Source organism: Zootoca vivipara, chromosome 1 (assembly GCF_963506605.1).
Source record: "Zootoca vivipara chromosome 1, rZooViv1.1, whole genome shotgun sequence".
In the NCBI taxonomy this organism is placed as follows: Eukaryota; Metazoa; Chordata; class Lepidosauria; order Squamata; family Lacertidae; genus Zootoca; species Zootoca vivipara.
The window spans coordinates 9,679,959-9,706,072 of NC_083276.1; the positions used below are offsets into that span (position 1 = coordinate 9,679,959).

General features: G+C 45.1%; 1 protein-coding gene across 4 annotated transcripts in view; it reads left to right on the top strand.

Annotated features, from left to right (window-relative positions):
* SYNE2 (spectrin repeat containing nuclear envelope protein 2) overlaps positions 1 to 26,114 on the top strand; it is a 233,425-nt gene that overhangs the window by 133,261 nt on the left and 74,050 nt on the right. For 2 of the 4 annotated variants that reach the window (XM_060271444.1, XM_060271433.1), the window contains exons 59-73: positions 896 to 1,027; positions 3,248 to 3,430; positions 4,788 to 4,862; positions 5,796 to 5,885; positions 7,756 to 7,989; positions 10,284 to 10,466; positions 11,520 to 11,648; positions 13,227 to 13,339; positions 13,914 to 14,067; positions 16,260 to 16,388; positions 18,036 to 18,188; positions 19,671 to 19,880; positions 21,001 to 21,102; positions 23,061 to 23,165; positions 23,923 to 24,123. In XM_060271444.1, the coding sequence (XP_060127427.1) occupies positions 896 to 1,027; positions 3,248 to 3,430; positions 4,788 to 4,862; positions 5,796 to 5,885; positions 7,756 to 7,989; positions 10,284 to 10,466; positions 11,520 to 11,648; positions 13,227 to 13,339; positions 13,914 to 14,067; positions 16,260 to 16,388; positions 18,036 to 18,188; positions 19,671 to 19,880; positions 21,001 to 21,102; positions 23,061 to 23,165; positions 23,923 to 24,123 (2,193 nt within the window). The remainder of the gene's footprint in view (positions 1 to 895; positions 1,028 to 3,247; positions 3,431 to 4,787; positions 4,863 to 5,795; positions 5,886 to 7,755; positions 7,990 to 10,283; positions 10,467 to 11,519; positions 11,649 to 13,226; positions 13,340 to 13,913; positions 14,068 to 16,259; positions 16,389 to 18,035; positions 18,189 to 19,670; positions 19,881 to 21,000; positions 21,103 to 23,060; positions 23,166 to 23,922; positions 24,124 to 26,114) is intronic. The other 2 variants (XM_060271437.1, XM_060271442.1) reach the window with 2 other exon arrangements.

Here is a 26,114-nt window from a genome sequence, read left to right on the forward strand (position 1 = left end):
GACGCTCCTTCAGGTATACTGATCCCTAGCTAACAGGACCAGTGGTTGGGAAAGATGGGAATTGTAGTCCAAAACATCTGGAGGGCCGAAGTTTGGGGATGCCTGATTTAACCCAAGGCACAAAACTTTGGAAATGCCTGGATTTTTTAAAGTTAACTTCACAATTGTGCATCTTGTGCATTTCAGTTTCCACAATTGGCTTTAAAACTTATTTTGTTTCCCCATTCAGAAACACAGACACCTCTCCTAAGCAATACAGTTCAGATATGAATCACGGCTGCACATAGCACATTCTACATAACAGATCCACATCTGGACAGTCTAGCTGCTTCTGCTGCTGCTTTCTTTATTGCTTCAGCCATGATTTTCCTCTGCCTGTTTTGAATGCTTCATCTGTAGTACCATCAATATTAGGGCTACCATACGTCCTGATTTTCATGGACACTACAGGGATTTCAAAGTTGGAATTTCTGAAAGGTGGCACTTTGTTCTGGATCTTGGAGAAGTCAATCGAAAAAGCAAATTTTTTGGGCGTTTTTGTAAAAGAAAGCTCAACCACTTTCGGGGTCTTCCTAAAAAACAAGCTCAACAACTCTTTTGGGGTGTCCTGGTTTTTTCTGAGAAATGGCAACCCTGTATTCCCTAATAATAGGCAGATGCCTAACTGTGAAGTGCTTCCATCACTCAGTGTAGACAATCTTTGGGCTGAATGGTGGCCTGACCTGTTACAAAGCAGCTCCACCTCTTTCACTGTTTCACTTTTCTTGATGTGTTGACTCATCCTTTATGAGCTGAACATGGGTGCAGGCAGTGCTGTGTAGGTGTTTATTAGGTTACGGGGCTATGTGTCCCACCGCCCACTTCAAAACAGCTAATAGTAATTATTGTTTTACAGCCCATTGTGAAAGAGCTGGAAGAGAGCGAGCAAGAAATAGACTCTCTGAAGCAGTTCCAGTTCATGAAGAGTGGCTTGGAGGAATCGGCTACAGAAATCCCATGGCCTGCTCAGGCTGCCTCCTACCCAGAGGTGAGCTTTGCATTCCCCCCCCCCCTCTTCCATCTGTGTTGGATGCCTGCTGTGCTCTGAACTTAACTGCAGTATCTACAACTCCCATCAGTCAGCATGGCTGGTTGCCAGGGATGATGGGAGTTGTAGTCCCAATGGCAACAGGTTGCCTACCCTTTCATCATTCCTCCTCTGGTGTCTTCCAGTGTGTTCATTGGCTCTGTCCAGAGTCCTTCCCTCCCTGCTTCTGCATCTGCCACGTAAATTAACTGGAACCACCCAGAGTGCTAATTGTTTTTACATTTCTCTAGCCTGCCAGAAGCTAATTGCATTTCAGACTCAAAACTGTAAACAACGTGAAGGGGCGGTTCCAGAAAGAGGTGAAAATTTCCTAATTGGAAGTTTTCCAATTGGAGGAGTCAGGTGCAGAAAAAGATGATGCAGAGATAAATAGAAAACATGGCCGAATTATATACCCTTTTCTTTTCCTTTAAAAAAGCAGACAAATGAAACAGCCGTTCTCATTTGAAGCTTAGGAGACTGGAATAGATTTTTGACCCCAAACTTATTAGCAGCTGCTAAAATAACAACATGTGTGTGAGTTGAAACAGATGAATGTGTTAAACTGAAATCTTGTTCAGGGTTTGGGAGGACTGGCAAAGGACGAAACAGTTTCATTGAAAATGGACTTAAGGCTATAATACTAATTAAAAGTATGAGAAAGGAGTTTCCTGGGAATTCACTTGGACTTAGGTTAGTATTCTGGTACACGCTGTATAGCATATATACTAATATTAATACCAATTCTCAGAATGTGGATCCTAATGTAGCCAAAATGTCACCAAACAGAGAGAAAGAGAAGCAACAAACAAGTTTAGGGGAAAATCAGAAGTTCTCAGAAACACAACACATTTTCAGGGAGGTAAAAAAGGTCCAGAATGATGATTGACTCTTGGCAGAGTTGAGGGAGGGAGCTAAAATTGAGTATGTAAGGAAGAAACGGAATGTAATGTTCAGAAAGAGGTTCTGGGTTGGTGGGAGAAGCACCCCACGCTTCAGTTTTTTTGTTGCAGATCCCAGAATTTTTGGAATTTTGATTCATACAAAAAAAACACCCCAAAACAGTTTTACAATTTACTTTCTTCAGATGCATGGATATTACATTAGTAAGCATTGGGCTCGCTGCACTCCGAGTGTCAGTACAACACAGCGGGATCCCATTCTGCAAGGGCACAGCAGCAGGGGAAGTGCTGGTCAGGTAGGGAATGAATGCCCTGTGCCAAAAGCCCTCCTGCCCATGCAGTGCCAGCTTTAATAAGCCTGTAGCAGCCATTTGGAATTATACCAGATGGTGAGGTGGCACACTCATCTTCCTGTGTGAGCAGCCGAAGGGGAGCTGTTAAGCAAGAAACGGGGACTCAAATGGATTAGCTTGATAGTACAGGGGAACGTGAGAGTCTACTATATAGGTGGAAAAGCAAGGAAATGACTAGGCCATGCTACTATGCTAACACCTTTTGGCTCTCCAAATTACAGCGACATTAGTAGCAATGTCGCATTTCGCACCTACTGCAATGTATACACTAAAGCCCTAATTAAATTGCATAATTGCCTGGTGGTTAGGATGATTCCTTCCTACATACGAATAATCTGTTCAGTGAGGATACAGGAACAGAGAAGCAGAGACAGGGAAGGATGCCTGCTTGCATTTTCTTGGCGTGTTTTCCGGTAAAAACTACACAGGCCTCTTAATTCCTGGTTTTGTGCCACTCGGAATAGAAGGGAAATGTTGTTATGTTTTTAAAATAAAAAAACAACAACAACCTTTCAGACTTTCAGGAAGTGCTAGTCTATTATAGTTGACCTATCTAGATTAGTGACTGAGCCTGTCAAAGGAAGAACTCCTGAGCATTCACCCTCCAGGAATTCTGCTCCCGCAAGCCTCACATGCCCATTTGCCACCCAGAGTGCTGCTCTTTACTGAAGCTCCACATTGCCTAGCAAGCCATGGCCGGTCGAAGACGCATCCAGAAGGCTCTTGTTTTCATGCTGAGGCCTTTGCTCTGGTTTTCAGCAGCAATGGGGCGCTACTTCCACGTAAGACAGAGAGCTAGTGGGAGCTGCGGAGATCGGGCTCCAGTAAGATGCCATAAACTATTTGCTATTTCCTTCCATTTTTTGTGCTTCCCCTTCCCGCCCTCGTGGAAAAAAATGTCACACCTGAGCATCGTTGTTCCTTAGGGCGAGGAGATGGAAGACATAAAGCAGCGGATCGCCCTCCTTTGCCAGAGGAAGGAGGACATTCTCACGAGGATGAAGAATTCCTTGGCGGAGCTACACCAGAGGCCGGAGCAGCCTGAACTAGAGGAGGACATTTTGGAATCCCCAGAGCCGGAAGAACCTGGAGCTGGTGCTGACTGGCAGGTAGGCGGATACTGCGTCTCTTCAAGCAGTTTTGTAGGAGTGTGGGCAGAGAAATGAGGGAGCCCTTCTAGATATTGGTTATTTTAGGCCGGAGCCGCTTCTCACCAGAGTTTCAGGTCCATTTGCCACCCAAAATGGCGTCTTTGTGTTGTGTATATCTCCAGCTCCCCCGTAGTTTGTATTAAGGGTCATTAGTTTGTATGTTTCTCCTCCCTCAGCTCCACGTCATTAGATGGAAGATTTTGAGGAAGTGTATGATGCAGGGAAGGGACCCAGGTGGCGCTGTGGGTTAAACCACAGAGTCTAGGGCTTGCTGATCAGAAGGTCGGCGGTTCGAATCCCTGCAATGGGATGAGCTCCCGTTGCTCGGTCCCAGCTCCTGCCCACCTAGCAGTTTGAAAGCACATCAACGTGCAAGTAGATAAATAGGGACCGCTCTGGCGGGAAGGTAAACGGCGTTTCCGTGCGCTGCTCTGGTTCGCCAGAAGCAGCTTTGTCATGCTGGCCACATGACCCGGAAGCTGTCTGCGGACAAACGCTGGCTCCCTCGGCCTATAGAGCGAGATGAGCGCCGCAACCCCAGAGTCGGACACGACTGGACCTGATGGTCAGGGGCCCCTTTACCCTTTACCTTTATGATGCAGGGAACTGGGGAAGAACAAAACATAAACATGGACGAAACAAAATAAAATAAAAATCCTTCCAGTAGCACCGTAGAGACCAACTAAGTTTGTCATTGGTATGAGCTTTCGTGTGCATGCACACTTCTTCAGATACTACTGGTATCTGATGCCTCAAAAACATCCATAATTGAAACATGTGCTAAATTTACAAAATGTACAACTGTGAAAAAGCATGACCATGAAAGCAGTTTTAAAAGGGCACAAAACAATAAAACCAGAAGTTCACTTCAAGGAAATGCCTGCCTAAGCAGGTGTTTTCTTAAGGAGATGGTGGAATGCCAACACTGGTGGAGCCTCTTGGGAGTTGTAGTCCAAAACATTTGTCGGGCTCCAGGTTGGGGGAGGCTTGTGCAAACAAACCACATTGCTAAATGGTTTGGCGTTAATCAGAATTGTTGAGACTGTGCTCTTTTGCACTGGGCATGGATCCAGCGTATTTTATTTAAGGTCTGTTGACTTTGAAAGGTAGATGCAATTTAAAACCCTGTTGAAATCTATGGGATTTAAAAGCGCTTTAATTTTTGGTTGGCTCAGGCCCTATTAATTTGCCTGGATTAATTGGAGCTTTACACTCATGAGAAACTGGCTGGACATTGAACTTTGAGGAGGACTGAATGAAAAGTCCTTTTCGCAACTACAAATAACTGGGCTGTATCTGTGTGTGTACGTTTTAGCCGAAAAAGCGAGGGTCACTGTCTCTTCTGCCTTCCTTGGTCGAAGAAGCTGAGGACAATTCATACCACAATGAAGTGAGTATGATGCAGAATTTGTTGGATTAATTCCTCAAAGAGTGACTAATTGCTTCACAGGGTTTGGTTGGCAAAGTCTTTACCATGTACTAGGACACCCATTTTAGTAATCACAGGAGCTGCTGAATTGTCCTAAATATATTTAAGGAGATTTTGTTTCCATCGTTTTTACAAATGCATCACATATAGCTCAGAGCTTAAAAATGGGAGCTTTTGTGAAAGCTTCCGTGAGCAATGGAGAGTGCCGTCTCTTTTGGCAAGTTTGTGGGGAGGGGTGTGTTTCTCTGAAAGGACGTAAAGTGATTTTATAAAAGTTGGTTCTTTTGTCAATTTGGCAGGGGCGCAATTTGGTGAAAGGATGTGTAAGTCTTTGCCCATTCAAAGTGAGAACAATGTTGATCCAAGAAGACTGTTTATGGAAGATCATATCCTGGCTTTGTAAGCCAACTTATGGATGAGCCTTTTGGCTATGTGCATAGCCCCTCTGTTTCTTTTTGCAAGCAAGGGAACTAACCAAAAGGTTTCCCACTAACCATAGTTTCTTGTATCACACAAACTGGGAAACTGTGGTTATCGCATTTGCAACAAGCCCGAACACCTAGTGAACATCAGACCATAGCTAAATATCGTGGCCTATTCTAACACTGCAAATAATAGTTTACAGGTTTGGGATGAAACGGGAAACGAGCCGTGCCTTCCTAGAAGGCTTCTGCCTCGTTGGGAAGTGTGATGAAACTTTGCATGACTGGAATGTAGCTCCTTGTGCAAAGTTAAGAGTCTCCCCAGTTCTGCCTCTTGCTCCGCTCACCATTGGCACATGGCACCCCCAGAAAGTTGCCTACAAGGGAATGTGGCTCTCAGGCTTAAAAAAAAAAGATACCCCGAGACACCATCAAAGAAAAAACATTTCTTCATCCCTGCTTTTCTTTGTAGGCTGTGGATGCTGAGGAGCCTGACCAGCAGTTGATTTCTTTGTCTCTGCAAAGAGCAGGAAGTGGCGAGGTTCTTGGAAGTCATAGCAGGGTAGGTGTGCTAACTTTTGGTCCATTAAACCTATCAGATGGTTACCAGAAAATTGCTGTCGAAAATATCACGATCAGATTACCTGTTATACAAGCAAATTGAAATGAAATGAAGGAACCTGAAGGCAGATTGGCTGCATTGCGCAGTGTATGTACAATCATAGGATTGAAGCCAATGTCCCTGATCACTTGCCCTCCAGCTGCTTTGGACTGAGACTCTCATCATCCCTGACCATTGGCCATGCTGGCTGTGGCTGATGGGAGTTGCGATCCAAAATATCCGGAGGCCATCAGGTTAGGGAAGGCTGGATTAGAGAAAAAGCCTATACAATAATCCATCATGCCTAAATGTAGATTCTCTACATAACAACCCATCAAAGGTTAATCTATATTTTCAGTTTAGGAGAAAGACAAGCGAGGGGAAACATGATGCAGGTTTATACACTGGAGAAAGTAAATAGGGACAACTTTTTTCTCTGTCTTTCAAGCCTTAATGGTGAGAGATTTAGGACAGACAAAAAGGAATTTGTTCTTCACACACCACGTAGTTTCCTTATGAAATTTGCTGTTCGCAGGATATTATTATTATTATTATTTATTATTACTATTACTATTATAATTTATTGCCTGCTCTTCACCTAAGTTCCCAGGGCAGGGTAGAATGATTAAAACAAATTGTTAATATTAAAGCACACTATTGTAGTTGTTTAGTCGTTTAGTCGTGTCCAACTCTTCGTGACCCCATGGACCATAGCACGCCAGGCACTCCTGTCTTGCACTGCCTCCCGCAGTTTGGTCAAACTCACGTTGGTGGCTTCGAGAACACTGTCCACACTATTACACAACAGTAAAAGCAGTTTTGAGCCACTTAAAATTAGACAAGTATGGTGGGCCCTAACAATATATCTCTCAAGTGTCAAAAGCCAGGGCAAAGCTCATTTGTTAAAAGTTGTCCAGTGAAGGTGTCAACACACACCTCTGTGGGAAGGGAGTTCCACAGTTTAGATGTGGCGATTGCCTCTAGCTCAGGTGGTTTAAAAAGAGGATCAGATAAATTCATGGCAGTTCTATGCATTGGAGTCAACAGAGCTCTGATGCTCCAATCCTGTACCCTCTTACCTGGTAGTAAGCTCCAAACTGAACTCACTGAGACATGAATACAGTATATATAAGGTTGCACTGTAAGTACTTGTTGCTGGGAAACAGCAGTGAAGAAGGATATTGCCCTCAGGTTAGGGATGGAGGAGAAATTGGCTTTTGTTTGCATTTTAGTTGAAGTTTGACACCACCTGGAATAAATCAGTCCTATCTCTATAGTTGCAGAGCTGAAAATTCCTTCCTCCTTTCCTTTCCTTTCCTTTCCTTTCCTTTCCTTTCCTTTCCCTTCCTTCCTTCCTTCCTTCCTTCCTTCCTTCCTTCCTTCCTTCCTTCCTTCCTTCCTTCCTTCCTTCCTTATTTTAATTGGTTTTTAAAAATTTTTTTAGCCCCAGTCCTTATTCATACTTAACCTCAAAAGCAGCACAAAGAAATCATACGCTGGCATGCAAACCAGCTTTGAAGTGCAGCGCGTAGAGTCTTAACTGCACACACCAGAAAAACACTCCTGGTGTGTGTGTCCCGCTGGGATAGCCACCTAATGAACTGTGAGTCAGCAGACTTCCTGTGCGAGCTGAGGTCTACCTGTGCAAATGCAAATCGGCTGCTAAGAAACCTGTTGCACCAGATCACGGGACTACTCTCGGCTGGCACTTGGGCTTACTTTTCCTTTCTTTTCTCCCCTAATCCGCCCCCGGCTCTTGCTGCTTTCCGAGAGCGCGTTAGCTATTTTCAAGCTCGCAGATCTTCCAGCCTTTGGCTCTTCTTTCCCACAGGGCAAAGCCTCCTCCAGTCGAGTCACAAACACTGCCGAGTGCTTATTGGGAGATTCAGAGGAGCCTGTGGGTGCCGGTAGGCCTGACTCAGAGCTTGCCCGGCTCCTCCATGTGTGGCAGGCACAAATTGCCGAGCTGGAACGGTGGCTAGACCAAACGAAAGAGTCCCTGGGATCAGGAGGCCAGACCCGCCAAATGCAACAGACAGTGGAGCAGCGTCTAGTTGCATGCCAGGTAAGCTGAGCTGAGCGGGCCAAAGGTCGCTGTTGCAGTTTAGTAAGCCAATCACCTTTGCCTCTCATTCCGATGCGCCTACATAATGCCTGCAGCCTTGTCATTCCTGCTTCTGACTCTCTTTTTTGTGACGCTGCTGCAGTAAACAGGGACTGGCTGGATTCTGTATAGGGGCACACAGAGAAGGGTGCTTCCCCCCATGTTCTCAACTGGCTTCTTGTCTGCCAAACCTAGGCAGGCCCTCGGAGTTACCTGCAAATACAGGCTATGTTACCCAACCACAAGTGAATGCAGGGCCAGGGCCAGAGCAGGAGAGACACACCAGGAGAGACACATATATGTGCATTTCCTCTGACAAGCACCCCCTCTCCCGCCAGGTTTCCCTCCAGCCGGGCTCTGAGATTGGAAAGCAGCCCAGATTTGAAGGGAAACAGCTTCCTGCAGCGAAGGGAGACTGGAGGGTGGCGTAATTACTCCCCAGTGCTTTTTTCCCTGCAAAGGCCTCCCACTCCCTTGTATGTTCATGTTCGCTGGCAAGCGTAAGGACTGGTGGTGGATGAAATGCCATTTTGCAGCAGCTAAGGGGAAGGGGGCACTAAGCTCTTATCAATGGCTTGTTTGGTGTTTTGTTTGGAGATAAAGGTCAGCATCGTGCAGACACAGTGCTGTGGAATGGCCAGCATTTGCAGAGTGCTGTCGGCCGGTTAGTTGCTGCGTCCCCCGTCCCCCACCTCCAGTGCTGGCTTGCAACACCTGCTGGGAAGGGCCATGAAGGCAGAGCATTCACATCCCGAGAATCCCAACTTTTGTTTTAAACCACTGCCAAGTTTCTAGTCCTTATTGCTTTAAACTGCATGGACAGATGAAATCTCCCAAAGCCAGCAGGGTTTCTAGTGATGTGCAGCAGGACTATCACACCCTTTTTATATTATGTAAACTTCCCTGTGAGCCTTGGATAAAGGGCGGTATAGAAATTTTTAATAATAATAGTAATAATACCCTGCATATCTCAATATGCGCCCTCCCCCTCCCCACAATGCTTAGAACAGAATAATTTGCACAGACATTCATACCAGTAGCAGCATGCAGTTTTTCTTGGCAGAGGGAGCAGGCATACAGCTTCCAGGTCATGTGGCCAGCATGACAAAGCCGCTTCTGGCAAACCAGAGCAGCGCACGGAAACACCGTTTACCTTCCCGCTGTAGCGGTACCTATTTATCAACTTGCACTTTGATGTGCTTTCAAACTGCTAGGTGGGCAGGAGCTGGGACCAAGCAACGACCAAATCCGTTGCGGGGATTTGAACCGCCGACCTTCTGATCAGCAAGCTCTAGGCTCTGTGGTTTAGACCACAGCGCCATCTGCGTCCCTATAGGCTATTTAAGAATCAGCCTTTTTCCAAAGTAGCTCAGGGCAATGTGCAACAAACATTTAAGCAAAAGAGAGTGAACATCACTAGAAGCATATGCAAGCTTAAAAGTGAGCAAATTGTTAAAACACTGTTACACGAGTTTATTGTGAGGATTACACATCCCTTAGTCATGTTGTTAAGTGTTATTCTGTAAAGTGTAATGCACACCGACAGAAATGTTAGTGGCTGCATTGGACCATTAAGGGAAAGAGGAATAGGAAAAAAAACCCTCCAAAATAAACAGTAGGGTGAAACAAGTAAGCAAGCTTTCAGATTTAATCAGGAGGACTCATGAGTTGTCTGTATGTTAAGCTAATAACATAAAGTGTGGGGGGTGGGGGGGGCAGGGAGAAAGAAAAAGATAAATGAGATGCAAAATCCTAGCCTGCAGTTCGGAATAATCAGATGGGATGGGAAGGCTGAATGCCGACTTAATTAGGTTTGGGCTTGCTTAGGGCAAAAAGGTATCTGGTTGCGCCAGAGATTACAGGAAAAGCAAACAAAGACCTGGAGCACCTTTGAAAACGCACACAAGAGTTACTAAGGCATTAACTTTTGTGGTGCTCCCGGCCTCTGCTGATGTTTGTTTGCTGCAATGGTCTAACAGGGTTAGTCTTCCACAAGACCGCAGGGGTATTGAAGCTGCTGCAGAACAGTTTGCAAGTATCTGTTTGTCTCTTCCTCCTCTAACACCCACCACAAATACATAAATGATTTTGTCCCAAGGGAGAAGAAAAATGAGTCACTTCTGGATTCACCCCCCCAAACATTCCTGTAACCAGCCTTTGCCCTAATACAGAATATGAGCTTAGGGTGTTTTCAGTAAGTAAACTTTGCAGTGATTAATAGATAAAAAAGAATGATTAACTGCTTGACATTCCAGGCTATCTTATCAGAGATTGAACAGAAAGTGGCGCACCTATTGGAGGACTGCAAAGACAGGCACACCGGCGAGGGCCCTGGCCTCCAGCAGGAGGCAGAGAGCCTGTCTTCGAAGCTGAGAGATGTGAAATGCAACTTGGAAAGAGTGCAGGGCACGCTCCAAGGGAAGAGCGCAGAAGAGCAGGTAAAACAAAACCGTGAAAAACAAGGCCACCGTGAGAGTCGCTGTTGTGCGCATGTGTTCGCGTGGCGACACCGGGGCATGCGCCTGCTGCAGTTTGCAAAGCTTTCATATCAGTCTTACTATACAGTGGTACCTCGGGTTAAGAACTTAATTCGTTCTGGAGGTCCATCCTTAACCTGAAACTGTTCTTAACCTAAGGTACCACATTAGCTAATGGAGCCTCCCGCTGCCCCCATCGCGCGATTTCTGTTCTCCTCCTGAAGCAAAGATCTTAACCCGAGGTACTATTTCTGGGTTAGCGGAGTCTGTAACCTGAAGCGTCTGTAACCCAAGGTACCACTGTATACCTTTTGGAATGGAGTATTCTGCAAAGGGGCATGGTTGACTGGCTAGCTGGCACACGGAACAGGAACAGCCTGCATTGCCACGTCTTGTTGCAGGGAGAAGTCTCAAACCCTTCAAGCATCTGCAGGAGACCTCTCTATTTGTGCAGTTTGTTAACACAATTCTAAATCTTGTGTGAAGAGGGCGGGGTGAGGAATCCTGTCCTACACTGGTCGTGTTGCATGCGGCCTTTCTCAGATTTGGGGAGAAGCCCCCTGTACCTATTTGGTTGGTTTTAAGTCGCTTTGGGTTGCTATGGGCAAGATAATTCAACAAATCCAATAAATAATAATATTGGTTAGAATGCTTGTAGAGGCTCCCACAGTCTGGAAGCCTAACCAGTCAGGTATCCAAACAATGCAGTCTCCTTGTTAGTTGTGTGATATTTTATAACATGGAGTTTTTCTAGGTTGGTGTTTTTTTTTGTATTTGGATATTTATTTATGACCTTGAGGTTGTAAACCACTAAGAGATCCCCCACCCAAAACATCTGTAAGTGGTATATAAATTGTCCAAGCCAATTAATTATTTGTGCTCAGGTAATCTGTGTCCGAGTTCAAAACTTAGCATTTAAAAACTATGTTAAGGTGCTCCCACCTTCCTTCACCTTTCTATCACTGCAATCCTATGCTAAAAAATTTCCTTTGGCCTGTGTGCCTCTCTCTACAGATCAGCCCTGAGGAAAATACCTCCGAGGAGCTCCCTCAGCCTTTTTATTTTGACCTCTCGGATACATTCCCACTTCTTACCCCGGACCAGCCTCTCTTCAGTAGGCAGAATGGTTTAGAGCAGCAGCAGGTAAATCGGCTCAATTCCCCCCCATACACACAACATGGCAAGATGTCTATTGCTGTCTATTGTTCTGCCTTATTTAATTCCCCCCCTCTAATACTGCATATACATCTCACACGTAAGTGCCTAAACGAGCACCTTCTCCCAGTATCAACCATCTCTGGTCCGATGCTCAGCAGATGAGGCCTTGTTGGTGGTTGCACCAGTTGGTGTTGAAACAGGACAGAGCCTTTCCGACGGCTGCTCCCCATTTATGAGATTCTCTTCCTGACGAGGGGCACCTGCCAACCTCATTACTGACTTTCAGGAGGAATTTTAAAACATTCCTATTTCACGGAGGCTGAAATACACTGTTAAGTTCGGCAAAGAGGGGACCCTCTTGGGCAGGGGTCGGCAGACTTTTTCAGCAGGGGGCCAGTCCACTGTCCCTCAGACCTTGTGGGGGGTGGACTATATTTGGGGTGGGGAATAACGAATTCCTATGGACCCAGGTGGCGCTGTGGGCTAAACCACTGAGCCTAGGGCTTGCTGATCAGAAGGTTGGCGGTTCGAATCCCTGTGACGGGGTGAGCTCCCGTTGCTTGGTCCCAGCTCCTGCCAACCTAGCAGTTCGAAAGCACATCAAAATGCAAGTAGATAAATAGGAACCGCTATAGCGGGAAGGTAAACAGCGTTTCCATGTGCTGCTCTGGTTTGCCAGAAGCGGCTTTGTCATGCTGGCCACATGACCTGGAAGCTGTACGCCAGCTCCCTCGGCCAATAATGCGAGATGAGCGCGCAACCCCAGAGTCGGTCACGACTGGACCTAATGGTCAGGGGTCCCTTTACCTTTACTGTGCCCCACAAATAACTCGTAGATGCATTTTAAATAAAAGCATACATTCTGTTCATGTAAAAACACAAGGCAGGCCCCACAAATAACCCAGAGATGCATTTTAAATAAAAGGACACATTCTACTCATGAAAAAAACACGCTGATTCCCGGACTGTTCGCAGGCTGGAATTATAAGGCCATTGGGCCGGATCCAGCCCCCATGCCTTAGGTTGCCTATCCATGCTCTTGGGAGTTCTATCTCCCTCAGAAATTCAGTGGGTGGCTCAGAAGAGAGAATTCTCTTTGGCACCCCAAAATTGTGGAGTGCCCTCACTACAAGAGACATGTCTGGCATCTTCACTATGCAGCTTTTGGCAAATGCTAAAGATGGACCTCTTTACCTTGGCCTTTTAACACCTAAGATGTGTGTTTTAAGGGCATGCCCTATTCCTGTGACTGTAACCTCTTTCAACTGTTCTTTCATTTTTAACATTAGATTGCTATAACCAGCCATGGTGCCTGCTGGTGAAGGTGGTCAAAAGTATGAAGCTGTTGTTATCATCGTGATTAACAACAGCAACTGTATTCAGCTTCCTTCTCTGTCTAGAAATCCTAGAAAAGGAGGAAACCAGGGCCCTACCCTCAGGGCTCCCAATCTGAGCCATGTTGCTCCTGCCACCAAGACAGTGAAAAGGGGCAAGACGTCGCTTTCAGAAAACTCCAATTTTTCACATTTTGAGTTTTCCTCTGTTTCTCTTCCTCACTTGCAGGAGCTGCTACTGCAGCTATCGGAACAAAACAATATTGTTGACTTCATTGAAGTGTACATGGAGAAGATGCAGCCGCAATCTGGGGATGGCAAAACTCTGGAATTGCAAGCAAGGTACAAAAAATAAATAACACACTCCCAAAGTTTACAAGGGAACTGCTTTTGTGCAAACCTTAAGGAGCGTCTCCTAAAAGGTGGTAGTTGTTTTTCTATTTGACACCTGGTGGGAGGGTGTTCCACAGGGTGGGTGCCACTACCAAGAAGGCCCTCTGCCTGGTTCCCTGTAACTTGGCTTCTTGCAGTGAGGGAACTGCCAGAAGGCCCTCGGCACTGGACCTCAGTGTCCGGGCAGAACGATGGGGGTGGAGACGCTCCTTCAGGTACAGTGGTACCTCTACTTACGAATGTTTCTACTTACGAATGGAGCTCTGGATCTTGGATGCGGTTTAGATAGGATTTTTTCTACTTACGAATTTTTAGATAGGGTTGCTTCGACTTACGAATTTTTTCTCCCAATGCATTCCTATGGGATTCTACTTACAAATTTTTTCAACTTACGAATGTGCATTTGGAACGCATTAAATCCGTAAGTAGAGGTACCACTTTATACTGGACCGAGGCCATTTAGGGCATTATACTGACAGCCGTTGGTTTTTCTCTTGATTATTTTATCTCCTGATCATGGCAGTCTGATGGGCCAATCTGGTCACAAGGCACCCAGCTCGGGAAGTGAGCCCCTTGTTCTGATTCCAAAGGACCAAGCAGGTGACAAGTGGCAACATTTGCAGGAGGAGCTGCTCTTCAAGGTGAACCCTCCTCACTGTCAGTTCCCTGAATCTCAGGTTAGTATACTAATTTGCTCATCCCATAATAACAACAGTTTCCAGAGGCGTAGCTGTGTTAGTCTGTTGCAGCAAAAACAAGAGCTGTGGCACTTCAACAGCTAGCAAATTCCTTCCGCTCAGTATTCTACACCTTTTGACTCTTAGTGCCAACTCTTTGCAGCAGTACCTTTAGGAAAATGATCTGCCTTTGCTCTCAGAGGGGATACCTGTAGCTGGAAGCCACAGGTGGGCAGAGTGCTGTTTCACACATGCCTTGCTTGCAGGCTTCCTCCAGGCACTGGGTTGGCCAATGTGAGAACAGGATGCTGGTCTACATAGGCCATTGGCCTTTTAAGAGAACTAAAAGGATCTAGGAGTTTTGGTAGACCACAGACTTGACATGAGTCAGCAGTGTGATGCAGCAGCTAAAAAAGCCAATGCAATTCTGGGTCGCATCAACAGGAGTATAGCATCTAGATCTAGGGAAGTAATAGTACCACTGTATTCTGCTCTGGTCAGACCTCACCTGGAGTACTGTGTCCAGTTCTGGGCACCACAGTTCAAGAAGGATACTGACAAGCTGGAACGTGTCCAGAAGAGGGCAACCAAAATGGTCAAAGGCCTGGAAACGATGCCTTATGAGGAACGGCTTAGGGAGCTGGGTATGTTTAGCCTGGAGAAGAGAAGGTTAAGGGGTGGATATGATAGCCATGTTCAAATATATGAAAGGATGTCATATGGAGGAGGGAGAAAGATTGTTTTCTGCTGCTCCATAGAAGCGGACACGGAGCAATGGATTCAAACTACAAGAAAGAAGATTCCACCTAAACATTAGGAAGAACTTCCTGACAGTAAGAGCTGTTCAGCAGTGGAATTTGCTGCCAAGCAGTGTGGTGGAGTCTCCTTCTTTGGAGGTCTTTAAGCAGAGGCTTGACAGGCATATGTCAGGAATGCTTTGATGGTGTTTCCTGCTTGGCAGGGGGTTGGACTGGATGGCCCTTGTGGTCTCTTCCAACTCTATGATTCTATGATTCTAAGAGTCGTTGGGAGAACCCTGTTCCCCTCACAGAGCTGCCACTCCCAGAGTGGTTTAACAATCAACCCCAGGGAACTCTGGAAAATGTAGTTCTGGGAGGGAAATGGGGTCTCCAAACGATTCTTAGCACCCTTACCAAACTACATGTCCCAGGATTCTTTGGGGGGGGGGAGTCTTGGCTGTTTATAACAGTATGATACTGCTTTAAATGTTTAGTGCAGATGGAGCCTGAGAGAGAGAGAGTTGTGTCATATTGCCAACTTCCCACCCATAAGGATATGCTTTGTCTGCACTGGGCCCCGGTCATCTGTGTGTGGGGGGGATTGATTTCACAAATCTGCAAAACCCCTGTGACCAAAAGGTGACAGTGAGACAAAAGAGACAAGTATGTACACAATCAACAGTGGCGTGTCTAAGACTTTCAGATTTTCTAATAGCAAGCATTTGAAATAGGTCAGTAATATTGTCCCCATGTTGGAGAAGGAGAGGTGAACACAGATCAAAATGGCACCTCAAAATATCATCTAGTCTGCCAATGCAGGAGATCAATAGCTATAGCACCCTCTGCTTAAAAGCCTCAAGCAAAGGAGAGTCCTGTACCTCCCCAGGTAGTCTATATTCTGCTGGCGATCAGCTTGTTACCTGAGAATCCTTGTTTAATTTTGGTTGAAATCCCAGTTCTTGTCATTTGAACTTCTTAGTTCAGGCCCTACTGTCTGGAACAACAGAATGATATTTGTTCCATCACCTACATGGCAGCCCTTCAAACGTTTGAAGGGGACCCTCTTAAATGGTCTATTCTTCAGGTTAAACCATCATTATTATGTCTAGGGATTTCAGGAATGCTGAGACTCCCAAATACTTGAGAGGTGCCTACCAAGTTGGGTTTATCGCCTTGGACAAACTAGAACACACGTTGAGAGAGCTTCAGCCACATGTAGACATGTTCGTTGGCACAGATCAATGCGGGCGCAGCAGATGCTAGGCTCTTGTTGTGAGCAGATTTCAAGCCACCTACAAAGAATGGACACTTCTGTGTCCATTCCAAGATGGTGAACTTATTATTGGTTTATGTTATAGCTAGCTAGTTGCTGCTGTTATAAGAACATTCTGTATCACCATGAGTTTAATCTGGAGCATTCGTCCAAACACGTTTTGCTTTTCCAAATGTTAGATCTCTACCAAAATAAATATTCTACCCAAGGGTGCCACAGCGAGTGTGAGAACTCCAACCGTTGAGGAGCTGAAAACGTACACGGCACAGCTTGGTAATCTGAGCCAAGAAGCGTCTGTTCAGACACAGGTACTAAATGCATTCCCCCCCCCCCCCCGAGTTACATAAGTTGCTGGCGTGGCTGGTGGGCAAGATCCAGAGCCTTGGCAGAGCGCAGCATCTATTGGTGTGTGTGTGTGTGTGTGTGTGTGTGTGTGTGTGTGTGTGTGAAATCCCATTAGAGCAAACGGGATCTTTCCCCCCAGTGCTAAAGAGCAGGCATAGAGGGGATGTTCCCTTTGGGGGAGAATTAAAGCCCCCATAGCTGACATGCCAGGCTCCCAATCTAGATCTGGAGTCTCACGTCTGCAATTTACCTTTTTAAAAAGCCATTTTTGCAATTGCTAATTGGGCAAAGAGTGCTGCATCTAGTTTGACCCTGGGGGAAAAAACAGGAGCTCGAGGAAAGGGTGGTTGTAAGAGACTTTGTTTCTATAGTAGGGGTAATCAGCCAGCAAGCAGTGTGAGGCAACCCTAAAAGGACAACAAGGCCAAAAGGGTGGGAGCTGCATTTCACATATTGATTTAATTTGTTGTTGTTGTTTAGTCGTGTCCGACTCTTCGTGACCCCATGGACCAGAGCACGCCAGGCACTCCTGTCTCCCACTGCCTCCCGCAGTTTGGTCAAACTCATGTTCGTAGCTTCGAGAACACTGTCCAACCATCTCATCCTCTGTCGTCCCCTTCTCCTAGTGCCCTCAATCTTTCCCAACATTAGGGTCTTTTCCAGGGAGTCTTCACTTCTCATGAGGTTGCCAAAGTATTGGAGCCTCAGCTTCAGGCTCTGTCCTTCTATTATTATTATTATTGATTTAAGAATAATGATAAATTTTATTTATACCCCGCCCTCCCTGGCCAAGGCCAGGCTCAGGGCGGCTAGCACTAGATATAAAACAACTGATTAAAATACAACTTGAGAACAAGATTAAATACATTAAAATGCAGCCTCATACGGAAGGAAAAGGGGGAAATGGGGGAGGGGTTCAGGTTGGCTCCATGGCAAATGCCAGGCAGAACAATTCTGTCTTCCAGGCCCTGCGGAAAGAAATCAGGTCCCACAGGGCCCTGGTCTCAGGAGACAGAGCGTTCCATCTGGTCGGAGCCAGTGTTGAGAAGGCCCTGGTTCTAGCGATTTGCTTTGAAATGACAAGACTGCCATTTTGTTGAAAGCTTCCAGTATGGAATACTCTTGTATCTTCCATTGCTTGCTTCTTTCTCTCCATCTCTCTCTCTCTTTCATCTAACCATAAACCAGCCCCAAATTGCAACCTTCCATAAATATCTTCCATGTTTTGCTGCCTATCTGAAATTGCCCAACACCCAGCAGGCCAAAGCTCCTGTCAGGCCTCAAGGCTCACCTGCACCCTTTCTCTGCCTAACAGCAGGCCACCGAGGTGCTTGACAATAAGTGAAAATGAATGCCTAATAAACATCATGAGATGGTTGTTGTGTTTAAAGGCAGTGGTGACTTATGAAGGCTTGTGGGGGTGAGAGGTTTCGTTTCAGCTTTTTGCATTTTATCTGCAATTGTTTTCATTTGTGTCAGCCATGCGGTCTGGGAGAAAGTAAACGAGCAAGCGAGTGAGTGAGTGAGTGAGTGAGTGAATGAATGAATGAATGAATGAATGAATGAAGCCTTCAGAGGAAACTCAGAAACAGCATCTCCACATCTTCCAGGAAAATATGCCGGGGGAAGTTTCCTTAAGCTTGGACCAGAAGCTCTTTGAGCTGCTTTTGGCGATCAGCCGCTGCCTGAACGACATGGAGCAGATGTTAAACACGTGTGAACTCACCAGTGAAGAAGCTCCTGTGCAACAGATGCTTTATGAGGTAAATAAGGAGTGTCTGGACCGATGTGAGCTGCAGTTCCAAACATCTGGAGGGCACCAGGTTGGCAAAGGCTGATACGCGGCTTTCTCAAGAGCAGAGCTGTGTGTACTGCACAGTTCTGCACAGAGAAAGCACGTCTCATGTCATTGGTTGCAAATTGCAAGATTCGACTTCCTGAAAATACCAGAAAGGTAGAAGGGAAATTAATCTTTTAACCCTCGAGATTGTAAAGATATGCTTGAAAGACTGGAGAATGCCAAATAATCTTGAGGGTTGCTGGTTAAAGGTATCCGAGCAACAGTAGCCTCAGTAGCCACATGATTTATGTGAAATAGTAGAAATTGCAAAATAATTCAGAGTAAAAATAATAATATCCAGATTGGATTGATTTCTGCTTTCCTGATCATACAGGCAACTCCCAATTTGTGTGCACACGCACTATTTTTTGGTGCCGACAGCGGGTGGGGTGGAATGGGGCTATGGCAGACTGGACCGGACTTACGCACGTCCTGGATAAGAACCCCCATGTAAGCGGGGATCCCAGTGTGTGTGTGTGTGTGTGTGTGTGTGTGTGTGTGTGTGTGTGTGTGTATAAAGGTAAAGGGACCCCTGACCATTAGGTCCAGTCGTGACTGACTCAAGGGTTGCGGCGCTCATCTCACTTTACTGGCTGAGGGAGCCGGCGTACAGCTTCCAGGTCATGTGGCCAGCATGACAAAGCTGCTTCTGGCAAACCAGAGCAGCGCACGGAAACCCCTATTTATCTACTTGCACTTTGACGTGCTTTCGAACTGCTAGGTTGGCAGGAGCAGGGACCGAGCAACGGGAGCTCACCCCATCGTGGGGATTCGAACCGCTGACCTTCTGATCGGCAAGCCCTAGGCTCTGTGGTTTAACCCACAGCGCCACCCACGTCCTATATATATCTTTGCAGTTCCATCCACTGTAGAGAGTTGGCTGGGGCCAGTTAAAAATTGAAGTACTATACCAAAGCGGCTTGTACCAACCCTGGGCCCTCCAGGTGTTTTGGACTACAACTCCCAGCAGCCCCAGCCAGCATGCTGGTCAGCACTGGTGGGAGATGTAGTTCACAACACTCAGAGACCCCCAGTTTGTTGAGGCTATTTTGAATTTCAAGGGGTTGGTTAGTGGAGGCGGATGTGGCAGTGGTAAAGTTAGGAAGAAGGGCTGATTTAGTTAAGTGCAAACAAGAGTGTATCTAAAAATGGATAACTAAGATGGTAGTATCAGCATGCCTGGGGGAACCACAAAATTTGCTCTTCCCTCCTTCCTTCTCATGGTGCATGATAGGTAGAAAGCCCAGGTCTCTTGCTTGAGAACACAAAGTGACCAAGCTCAAAAGTAGTGGATTATAAGATCCTTTTTACTTTAGATTTGATGAATTCCTGCCATTCCTTTTACAAAACCATATTTACCAGCCTGTTTCTCATTTTTTCTCTCTCTCTCTCTCTCTCTTTTCAGACTCTCTCCGCAGAGCTGCAAAAGCTTCATGCGGATATTGGTGAGAAAAAGGATGACCTTCTGAGGTCCATTGCCTCTGCTGGTGGTAACGCTGATAGATTCTCCGAGTGTTTTAGCAACTTGCAGTCGTGGCTGCAGTCGACCCAAGCAGCTACCTCTTTGAGGAGCAAGTCTATAAAAGCTGAGCTGGACCATTACAGTCAATATCAGGTACTTCCCAATTGTATTTCTTTCCATTCTCTAGTGCCCATCTAAGTTGCATCTCACAAGAGAGAAGCATGCCATATTTCTGCAAAAAAAACAAAAAACCAGTAAATGATGTTGCACCAACTTACATTATGCTCAATCAAATTTGGGGGACTCTTCAGGAAAGCACGGGCCTCTTCATTTGAAATCATATAAATTGAGACTTGATTCTGTAATTTAGGATATTGCAATGGGTTTTATGGACACATTACATTTAACAACAACAGTGCAACCTCGGCTTTCGAACGTAATCCACTCCAGAAGACGGTTTGACTTCCGAAACGTTTGAAAGCCGAGGCTGTCGGCCATTTCAATGGAGAGAATTGAAAAACACGCAGCAGAAGCCGTTCGAAGCACGTTAAAAAACGGAAGCATTTACTTCCGGATTTTCGGCGTTTGGGTTCTGAAACGTTCGGCTTCCAAGACACTCGAAAACCGAGGTCCCACTGTATATTAACTTTTTGTTGACGTCTGAAGGCAGCCCTTTTTCAGGAAGCTTTTAACGTTTGATGTGTTTTGTTTGGTTGGCTGTTTTCCCCTCTGTATTTTGTTGGAGGGGTAACCCAGTCAGATGAGCAGGTTATAAGAAAAGTATTATTATTAATATTATTATTATTATCATCATTATTATTGCACTCATATGGATATTCAGCAGCCTTAGAGATGGAACAGATATGCCTGGTGGCTAGGATAGGAAACGTCAATTTCACTATGCACACACACACACACACACCCTGCCCACAAAGAAGCTTGTCTGGATTAGTCTCAATTTTGAGACAGTCCTTCATTACCGCTGAGCTAAATCATATCTCCTGTAGGGATGATTTAATCCTTGACCTCCCTAATGGGCCCACGCCTGATGCAGATTAGTCAGTGATTACAAAAGTGGCCATCATTTTATTTTATTTTTATTTTATTACAAGAACAGGTAATTCCAGGACACTCTCTTTCTCTGTGCATGTATGTATGTATTTAAAGAATGACGCTGATTAAATAGCCCGGTTGAACTGCAGTTTAATTATCCTTTCATTCTGTATCGTGTACCTCTGGGTTCACTTCGGTTTTTCGCTTGTCCCCGTCACAGAATGAAATCAGGCGATTGTATGGTAGGTTGATTATGAAAAAATCCTTACTGCAAGAGTCCTTCGGCGCAACAAGCCAACACGGTATCTCCAAACAGCTCCAGGTAATTAGACGGGACATATGAATATAAGGCACAATCACTCGACAATTTTACCTAATTTCTCTTATTTGCGGTTTTGTTTTCCAAAATTGGAGTGACGGTTTTGTTTCCCCCCTGAGCTTAATGGTAACAGTAATGACCGTGTTTCTATAAGCTCTGTGTTCAGACCAGTTTCTGGGGGCAAGCGGCCTGTAGAGTTGTGGCGCTTCATTGGGGAAGATCAGCTCTGCATCTGATGAATTCGTTTCATTGTTTTTTTAGAATTTGTAGAGATGGTTTTATTGTTTTAGAGCAGTGATTCTCAAATTTTTTTCTCTGGGCCACACTTTCAAAACAGAAATTTGCTCACTCCACACAGAGAATTTTTTTTATCGATGAGAAATACATAGGAAAACAAGAATAAAACTCACTGATTCTGGATCACAAGTAGGATTGTCCTCACTATTGCTCGGTGCTCTCATTTTGGAAAGATATCCACATTCTCCAAATAAAATAAAAAAAATTGATACAATACTTCACTGAAACGTCTGTTTGATTGTCCTTGAATTTTCCCATCTCACTTGCCACCCTCTCCTGCCACACTCTTTGAGAACCTCTGTTTCAGCAGTTGGTGAGCTGGTTTTATCATTTTTTGAGCTTCTATTTCTGTGGCTTTTTAGTCCATTTCTACCATGAGCACTGCTTCACGGAATCATAGAATACTAGAATTGGAAGGGACCTTTGGGGGGGTCATCTGGTCCAACCCCCTGCAGCGCAGGAATCTCAGCTCAAGCATCAATGCTGTGAAGCGGTTTATAAATTGGTTTAATGCTAATAATCGTATAATGCGTAACTTTGGCCTCAGGGTTCTTTTAAGTATACAGATTTCTTTGTGCTTGCGAAAAAGGCACAAAAGACTAATTCTTTCCTGGCAGAAAGTGCCACAGCAGCAGCCGCCTTTCTAGGCTACACTCTACACTCCTTTGGGTAGTGAGCACAAGTGGTGCGTTCCGACAAGATCGCGTAACTGAAAGCGTAACTGGGAAAAGAGAAGGGGCTGTACCAGCCTTCCCACGGAGACACCAAAGCTTGTATAAGCACACAAAAAAAGCTACGAAAACAAGAGGGGAAGGAGTCAATGTGCTTGGGAAGATACCCCCTCAAGGTGTGTAGAGGTACAAAAAAGTTTTTGGCAGGAATCAAGGAGGCAACTCTCCTCTCCAGAATGGCCCAATGCAGACTGAACCTGCTCAGCAGACACACAATATTATTTCCTTCCATGGAGCCACCTGGAATGAACAGAGACATAGGATTCTTATCTCATTATACATGATCAAGCTTTTCTTAGCACCTCAGCCCTTGCTCCCCCCCCCCGCAAGACCAATTGCAGTCATTAACAGTCGTTAACAGTCATCAACAGGTTTACCACCCCTATCAGCCATCACCCATTCCCATCACCCCCACCCTCTGAATATACATAAGGGTCTGGTGACTTCTGTTTCAGTGTATCTGATGAAGTGTGCATGCACACGAAAGCTCATACCAAAATAAAAACTTAGTTGGTCTTTAAGGTGCTACTGAAAGAATTTTTTTTACAATATTATTTGTTAGTTAATGGAGAAAAGGGGAAACAGACTACGAAGGAAGAGCGTGTGCCTGGTTGCTGGAACATTGATGAGAGAAGCACTCCAATCGGCAACATTTCGTTGGCATGGCCACTAGTAGATTAAGATGTTGTTCCTTTTTTCTAGACAAAAACCCACTCCAGTGATGCCACTTTGATTTACTAGATGTGATTTTTCTTGTCTTTTTTCTCTCCTTCCTGTTTGTGTTTGGGGCTACGGTTTCATCCCTCTACTTGACAGATGTGATTTGCAAGTTTGTTAAGCACTGTTGGGACCTTCAGCTGACTAGAAATATATCTGCTGCTGCTAATGAGCGTAGCCTTAAACTCAAATCATCTCGTTCTTTCATTCATTCAGAGGCTGGACGCCCACGAGTTGGAAATGCAGAACTTTGAGACGCAGACTGCTAAACTAAGAGGTCATGTCCCTGTTGCCCTAATCCATGACGTGCATAAACTAGAGGTAAAGACCCCGAATGAATAGCATGTGTGTAGTACTATCAGTATCTGTGGAAGTGAGCAAAATTAAATACATCTTGTCCCAACATTTAGGGAATGCCGTATCAAGGTGGATGGGAGGGCCAGAAAAGATAATTGCTAAGTACGGATGTAAGCAGTTATTTGAAACATGAATAGTTATTTGAAAAAATGTGTTTCCTAGAACATTAAATGTTGCAAAACTTCCCGGGAAAGGCCCCCAAATTTAAGCAAATGATGCTGTTAATGAGCAGCCTGGCCCTGAACCAGCAATTGATGACTGCAGATTTACATCAGCCAGTTCAATGAGTGCCGGGATGAGAATAGCAAGGTAGTGGAGGGTACATATTCATAAGCGATGGATCTACATCCCCATTCAGGCCCAGGAGATGGTTTCCAGACATAGGAGACTCTGCTTTGCAGAACCATTGTTCAGCTGATTTTCCTTTGCCTTCTTCCCTTGCTACAGCTGGTTCCCCTTTCACTAGATGAATGCCCTGATTTTCTGATCAGAGGTTTTTATGGCCACGCTTCGCACGACGAAGCAGTGGCCATAGAAAACCTTGTCGTATAGCGAGGCAACCTCCGATCAGAAAATCCTTTTGTTAAGCGAAATTTTCGTCTAGCAGGGCATTCGTCTAGCGAGGCACCACTGCACTGGGCTAAGCTCTGGTTGCTAGTCAGATATTTTCAACGCAAACAACCGAAAGAAACACATTAATTAGAACTTGTTTAAATTCCAGGATGTGTTAGATGACCTTTGGGAGATCCTGCAAGACAAACAGAAGGAGCTGGCCTCTCCATTTATTTGCGAGCAACAATATGAAGCTTTGCTGCAGGGATTAGCTGAGCTCGCAGATCTTGGGCGAGAGAAAGTTGCTCAAGAGATCAAGCTCAAAGCTACCAGTCGAACTAATTTACAGTTTCATCTACAAAACCACAAGGTACTGGCTTTCTGCTCAAATAACTTGAAGTACTGTGATTTTGCCCCCTCTCCATTTCCAGATAATATCGATGGATTCCTATTACTCCTTGAGATTAGTAGCAAACAAAAATCTGAAGCAAAGTATTAGAGATGGGAGATTGCCCTGGGACTTCTGATGTATGCCACCCTGAGTTCTTTGGAAGTAGGGATGGAAAGTATCTGTCAGTTTTCCCCACTCTCCGTTTCTGATTTTCCCACTCTTAAATTCAGTTCTCCACATTTCTGTACCAGTTTGCAAGTTGTTGTTTTTTTAATCCTTATGAAAAATCATTCTGCATTTTAGTGTGAATTTTTGAATTTTTATTTAGCAAAATTGATATACCACCTGATTGAAAGCAAGCCCCTAAGTAGTTTGCAAAAGTAAGCATTTTATCCTATTGTAATGCATTTTTCTGCTATTTTCCCTAATATAGTCATTTTTTTATGCACGTTTACCCCAAATACATTCATCTTTGTAAACATTGTTTGGTTGTGAAATTCGGAGGAGGGCAAATCTCGAAGGGTGGCTGCGTTGTGGTTCTCAAGTCGCTTCTGAAAGTGTGCATTTGATACATTTGGCTGTTAAAAGCAAACTGAATCTCACCTCTCTCCCATCCTTGTGGTGGGAGAAAGCAGTATGTGAAACGAAATGTATAAGATGTTATGAAAATGAACCCCAAAATGCGCTGCCTTATAGGAAGGACAGACGCTCCAGATGTTTTGGACTACAATTCCCATCTTCCCTGACCACTGGTCCTGTTAGCTAGGGATCATGGGAGTTGTAGGCCAAAACATCTGGAGGGCCGCATTTTGGGGATGCCTGGCTTAGTGTTTCATGTTTATTTCCCATTTTCAGCTCTTAACATAATTGGCATCACAAATGAGTAAAGGAATTTTGTGGGGTGGGGAGTGTGTGTGTGCATATTGCAATATGTAAATAATACACCCGGTGCTGTAATTACTTTGCCAGACATAAAATACAGCGCTGCTAATGAAGATTAATGTTTACAAACTGCCCAGGAGAAAGATGGCACAAACACGAAACGATTCCTACTCGGCTGTTTTGACTGTTAAGTTAAGAGAAGCAGTTAGTCACTTCTGTTTCCCATCAGACAAAAGAGGCTGCAATTTTACCTCTTCAAAGTAGAAAATGGTGCAAGTGGGAAGGAAAGGAAAATGCATTGCAGATGAAAATACAGCTTTGTATGAGGCATTAAGGTGAAAATGGTTCTCCATATTGATCAAATGGGGGAGAGCCTGCAGCTCAATGGCTGAGAATCTTGTTTGTTTATTTTATTGAATTTATATGTCAGCCTTCCTCCCCAAGGATCCCAGGGAGGCAAACCAATATAAAATTTAAAAACAAAGCAAAAACTATTTTAAAGCAGATTTAAAACATTCTGAAACAATTACAATTAAAAACAACAACCACAACCATCTAGAAGTAGTTACGGTTAAGAACCTTTTAAAATAAATTACAACTAAAACATTCTTCCATCCGGTGATCTGGAGGTTGCCGGGAACCCAAACGCTCGGGTAAACAGGAATGTGTTTTTATTCTTCCTGAAAAGTGATAAGGATGACAGGCAGGCACACTTCACTAAGGAGAGCATTTCACAACCAGGGAGCCACCACTGAAAAGGCCCTGTCACAGGTCAGGCAATCGGGCAGTTGCTTTGGATGTTGAAAGTCCCAAGTTCAGTCTGCAGGCAGGGCTGGGATAGTCTCTTGCCTAAAACCTGGAGAACTGCTGCCATTCATTGTAGACCAGGGAGGGAGGAGCTCCAGATGTTGTTGGAACGTAGTGCCTGCCATCCTTGACCACTGGCCCTGCTACCTGGGGCTGATGGAAACTGGAATCCAAAATGTATTGGAGGTTCCCCATCCCTGCTGTAGGCAAGACTGAGCAAGGTAGGCCAATAGTCTGACTTGGTGGGAGACAGCATCTAAACATTTACATTTGTGGGCTTG